Source organism: Cottoperca gobio, chromosome 24 (assembly GCF_900634415.1).
Source record: "Cottoperca gobio chromosome 24, fCotGob3.1, whole genome shotgun sequence".
Taxonomy (NCBI): Eukaryota; Metazoa; Chordata; class Actinopteri; order Perciformes; family Bovichtidae; genus Cottoperca; species Cottoperca gobio.
This window is the reverse complement of record NC_041378.1, coordinates 15,909,230-15,914,290: the sequence shown is the minus strand read 5'-3', so window position 1 is coordinate 15,914,290 and position 5,061 is coordinate 15,909,230. Positions and strand designations below refer to the sequence as shown.

The 5,061-nt window shown below is 38.6% G+C and overlaps 1 protein-coding gene across 1 annotated transcript; it reads left to right on the top strand.

Annotated features, from left to right (window-relative positions):
* Positions 1–642: 642 nt before the first annotated feature.
* On the top strand, positions 643–4,410 carry LOC115003453 (proteasome subunit alpha type-6). Its single transcript, XM_029425239.1, has 7 exons — positions 643–822; positions 1,700–1,794; positions 2,118–2,199; positions 2,839–2,994; positions 3,108–3,286; positions 3,476–3,570; positions 4,202–4,410. Exons 1-7 carry the CDS (start codon positions 747–749, stop codon positions 4,257–4,259), a joined length of 741 nt encoding a protein of 246 aa, XP_029281099.1. The 5' UTR covers positions 643–746; the 3' UTR covers positions 4,260–4,410.
* The last annotated feature ends 651 nt before the right edge of the window (positions 4,411–5,061 follow it).

The following is a 5,061-nucleotide window of genomic DNA, read 5'->3' as shown; positions in this document are numbered from 1 at the left end:
CCCTCTGAGGCTAGTAAAGGTATAAAGTAGCATACAATTGAATTACTCAAGTAAAGTACACGTACGTCAATATTGAACTTAAGTAGACCTGTAGTTGAGTAAATGTACAAAGTTACATTATAGCTGATTATAAAATATCCACATTCATAGATACTTTTTTGCAGTTTATATACAAGATATCCACATGCTTAACTTTGTCATACAAACAGAAAATTACAAAGTACTTCACTGCTGTGTACAATTTAAAAAAGTAATTGAAAAATCTATGTTTTTTCCACTTGAAAGACACTTTTGTATCCACAAACTGGATTTGGACAATTGAGCTTGTTTATGAACTTGACTCCTTTTAAGGCTAATTGTTATATTATATAATATTAGTACTAGGCCTACTGCCTTTATATTAAACGTATGGCATTATGTGTTATGATAATCATTTATATTGAATGTAAAATATTATTCTGCATATTAGCTAATAACTATAGCTGTCAATTAGCATAAGTAACCTAGAATATATATTTCCCTTTTAATAGCAGCACGTTTAAAGCAGCAAAAACATAAATACTTAAAACCATTAGGATGTCTGAAGATACAGTATGTGAGTATCACCATGGAAACGAAGCAGACCTCAAACACCGGATTAAGTTCGGATCCATCAGTTCAACTTCCGGGTAAAATATTGTGCATGAAGTAAAAAATCTGCTTGCAAATTCATTTGGCGAGCTTCTTGGTCAATTTAACCTTGTAAGATGTCTCGAGGCTCGAGTGCAGGGTTTGATCGACACATCACCATCTTCTCTCCCGAAGGAAGACTCTATCAAGTCGGTCAGTATGTGCATCTGTTCAGACAAAAGCCGGCACACAGGCTCACTTGTTTGCTAGCTAGCTAAATGCTCTGTCATGGTTCGTTTAGCTTGGCTTCTGGCTGATAAATAACACCCCGCCAAAACGAAAGTAGTATAATATAAAACCATGAAAGTTATACTTGTGGTGTGCCAGTTGTTATTTTTACGTCTACTTTCCATATGATTCAAACAAAAGGCGCGATTTACAATAGCTAGCTGGCTAGTATGCTAGTTAGCATGTTTAGCATTGCAGTCAAGGGAGCTGATTCATTGCTGAAAGTGTCCACTCGCCATTGAGTCAAATGTTACAGTTACGTTTAATTAAATGTAATGTTTCCTTTGATTTTAACTATCTTAACCATGGTTACGTTAGCTTGTTGTCGCAATGACAACCATCTCGTGTATTATGTGTCTAATGCGGCCAGCGTTAGTTGGACTTAAAGGGAAAATCCACCCAAAAATATTAACTATACGTTGTTTCTACAGTTTGCAGTTTAGTTTTAGTTCGAGGAAGTGTAACTATCTTGTTTATGATTAACTGGACATGGACAGGACTTTTGTTGATGACCAACAACAATCAGGATGCAAAACTTAAGCTGCTCCACAAACAATAAATAACAAATCAAATCTTTGTTAATTTTCTGCCACACTTTTCAGCCATAAATCCTACAAGCACCTCTCATGTAGATGAAACATCTCAGGCAAAATATCTTCAATATCAAGCTGTTTGTACATATTGAATCTACTGTTTGAAATCAATGACAGCTGTGCTTGTTTTTATTCTTCCCTTACATTCATCGCTGATGTCTGATGAACATGCAAACTTATAGACACCCTCTTCTCTTGCTTATTTGCAGAATATGCTTTCAAGGCCATAAACCAAGGTGGTCTCACATCAGTAGCAATCAGGGGGAAGGACTGTGCAATTGTTGTAACACAGAAAAAAGTACCGGTGAGTTGATATCACGTTTACGCTGCTGGTGCTAGTGGAAGCACTGTGAGCATTTTAAACGCAAGGTGCTCCTCCTGCACTGATAACATTTGGAAACATCCATACTGACTGTAAAATACTTAAATGATTTATTTATTTAGTTTTCATCTACATTTTTTGTATTGGCGTCAGAAGTAATTGTATTGTTACTTTATACCCAAGGAGGCGCTTTCAAGTGTCAAGTAAATCTTTTGGCAACAGTAATAACATCAAAAGATGAGGCAGCTAGCTCACTTATCACATATTATTTAATTTTCTATTAAACCTTTTCTTCATCGAAACAGGACAAGCTCCTTGATGCCGCCACAGTGACCCACCTTTTCAGAATAACAGATCATATTGGATGCGTAATGTCTGGGATGACAGGTAAGAAAAACACTTCTCACTGCAGGAGACCCATTAATGTTTTAACAGTGGACAAACCAAGAGATTAATTAGATTGGTGCACACAGCACTGTCTGTTATTAATCATTAGCGTTTATTGTTTTCAGATTTTATTAAAATAGTCCAGGAATTTATCTATTTATTTTGAATATATAAAAGGTATTTCAGCCCAAACGCTCTGCCGTTAGTCTGTAATTTATTTTTTACATAGGGTGCATATTCAGCAGCATGTTTGCATTTGCTTTTAATTTTTCTCTTTATTTTCTATTACCTGAAGCACTTTTGAGTGTTGCTTGCCGTAAACTCGCCACAGTTGTAAGTGGTCAGCAGGAAATGGAATCGTTTTTCACTACGTGGGAACAAATAAGATCTCTGTGAAATCCAGTTAAATCCCAAATACCTCCAGTATTTTCAGTTAAAATTGAAAGTGATGACTGTCACGGAGCATTTCACATCTCTGGTATTCTCAGTCACAGCATTCACTGCCGCTGATGGTTCCTCTTTCCAAACAACTGTTACTTTTGCCATGAGAAGAGCTTTCTGCAGATCACATTTAAACATTGCATTAGAGATTAGAAGTGCCAGTATGACTATGTGACACTTTTCCCTCATCGCTTCCAGCTGACAGCAGGTCCCAAGTCCAGCGAGCTCGCTATGAGGCAGCCAACTGGCAGTACAAGTACGGTTATGAGATTCCAGTGGACATGCTGTGTAAGAGAATTGCTGACATCTCACAAGTCTACACGCAGAATGCTGAGATGCGACCACTGGGCTGCTGTGAGTATCTATAAATGTAGTCTGTTAGGGTTTTTTAATGACGGTAAAGCTGTGTTTTGACAAATCTATAGGCGTAAAACACTGAAGCCAAATGTCACCGTCCTCCCCTGCAGGTATGATCATGATCGGCATTGACGAGGAGCACGGTGCCCAGGTTTACAAAAACGACCCGGCAGGCTACTACTGCGGCTTCAAGGCCACCGCCGCTGGAGTGAAGCAGACAGAAGCCACCAGCTTCCTGGAGAAGAAAGTGAAAAAGAAACTGGACTGGACCTTTAAACAAACTATTGAGGTACAACAAATGTCTTTCCACGGATGTAACGCAGGTTGAGAACGGCAGAACGTGAAAGTGAAAGTAACCGTAGAGGTGGTTTCCAGCTGTGTGGCTACTAATTTTGCATTTATTTTATTGTTAACTAAATTATTAAATAGGATGTAATTGAAATAGCATAACCACTATCTTATCTTTTCTCCCCTTCAGACGGCAATCTCTTGTCTGTCGACGGTTCTCTCCATCGATTTCAAGCCTTCTGAGCTCGAGGTGGGCCTTGTCACAATGCAGGACCCCAAGTTCAGGTAAAAGACCGGCAATACATGGGGATTTGTCAAATCGCACAAATTGAACCTTGCAAAATGAGAATAGCAGTCAACCAAAAGTGTTTAATCATCAGTCGGCCGTTACTGCTCACATTCAGCGGTTAAACACTGGTATAATGCTGATGTATAGAAGCCCATAGGGGATTTTATTAAAAATGATACGGTAACTTGTAATGTAATCACACAATAGTGTTATAATTGTCCACATGTGTATGTTCCATTTTGCAAGCATTATTTAAGGCACAATTCAAATTATGCATTATTCTTTAACCCTTTTCAAGTTTTTATCATTTTAATTAAGTCCCCTTTACCAAAGCTCATTCTCACTCTTATATGTGAGGGCTGAAACTAACTTTATTATTATTGATTAATCTGCTGCTTATTCTCTTGATTGTTTTTTAAATGTCAGAAAACAGTAAAATGCCACTTATAGTTTCCCACTGCATAAGGACATGTACTTGAATTGCTATTTTTTTTTTTTTAAACCTACAATCCAGTTACTATCATGTATGGCAAAGAAAAGCATCACATTTTCTGTCAGTCATGAAGCAATTTATTGATAAATCGTTGCCCCCCCCCCCCCCCCCGCCTCCCTGTCTTCTCTCTGCAGGATTCTAACAGAGGCTGAAGTGGACGTCCACCTGGTGGCCCTGGCAGAGCGGGACTGAGTGAGCAGAGACGCGTCATCTGTTGGATTAGGTTAGAGCATGATGGGATATGCAGTTCCCAGATTGAGGATGGTGTTATCTTTGTTTGCTGTACATTTACCCCCACTGTTTCATTCAACAATAAAAAAAAAAAGATTTTCGAGTAAAATAACCAGCGTCTTTGAGCTGTTTGCATGTTTATACTATTTTAATATGAGGCCTCTATTTTCATCTGTCGGTTAAGTTTAGCAGCAGGGGAAACGTTTATGGGAACACTAGCGTGTGCAGAGCTCTCGTGCTTCCTGTTGTGGTTCTGAATGCACTAAAATCACATGAGGTGCTGCGGAGAGCTTATTATTTTACTACAGATGTAGACCTGATTTGACCTGATTTTCTCAGCTTTTTCTTTGACTCACTGTAGCATGTCAGAAATAGATTACTTCAACCCCCCCGCCGGATATTTCATAGAAGTAGTTTCTCTTTTGCGAAGGGAAAATGTGTTCCCTTTGATACTTTTAAAATGGTTTTGACAAAGCTGACTTATGGCCTCTGCTGTGTGTCAGGGGGAAACAGTGGCTGAGTCAAGGACCCCGTCCAGCTGGGAATTAAAAATAATTTGTCATCAACATGTAATGAGAAATGATCATCAGTCATTCTCAGACCGTTTCCCATCAATCTTGTACCGCTAACTTCTCTCCATGTGCAGCTATTACAGAATCAGATCATGCTTTTTCAGCAGGTGATCATTTCAGATTGTTAAGGCAGTCTCTTACGTAATTCCCACTGTCCTTTTAAGAAGTGCAAACATACTCCTGGGAAAAAC

Bases quoted from the DNA above. Each gene is read 5' to 3' on its own strand.
- LOC115003453 (XM_029425239.1), top strand. From the start codon at position 747: ATGTCTCGAGGCTCGAGTGCAGGGTTTGATCGACACATCACCATCTTC. The intron at 823-1,699 runs GTCAGTATGTGC...GCTTATTTGCAG, and splicing joins AGGAAGACTCTATCAAGTCG to AATATGCTTTCAAGGCCATA. The intron at 2,995-3,107 runs GTGAGTATCTAT...CCTCCCCTGCAG, and splicing joins GATGCGACCACTGGGCTGCT to GTATGATCATGATCGGCATT.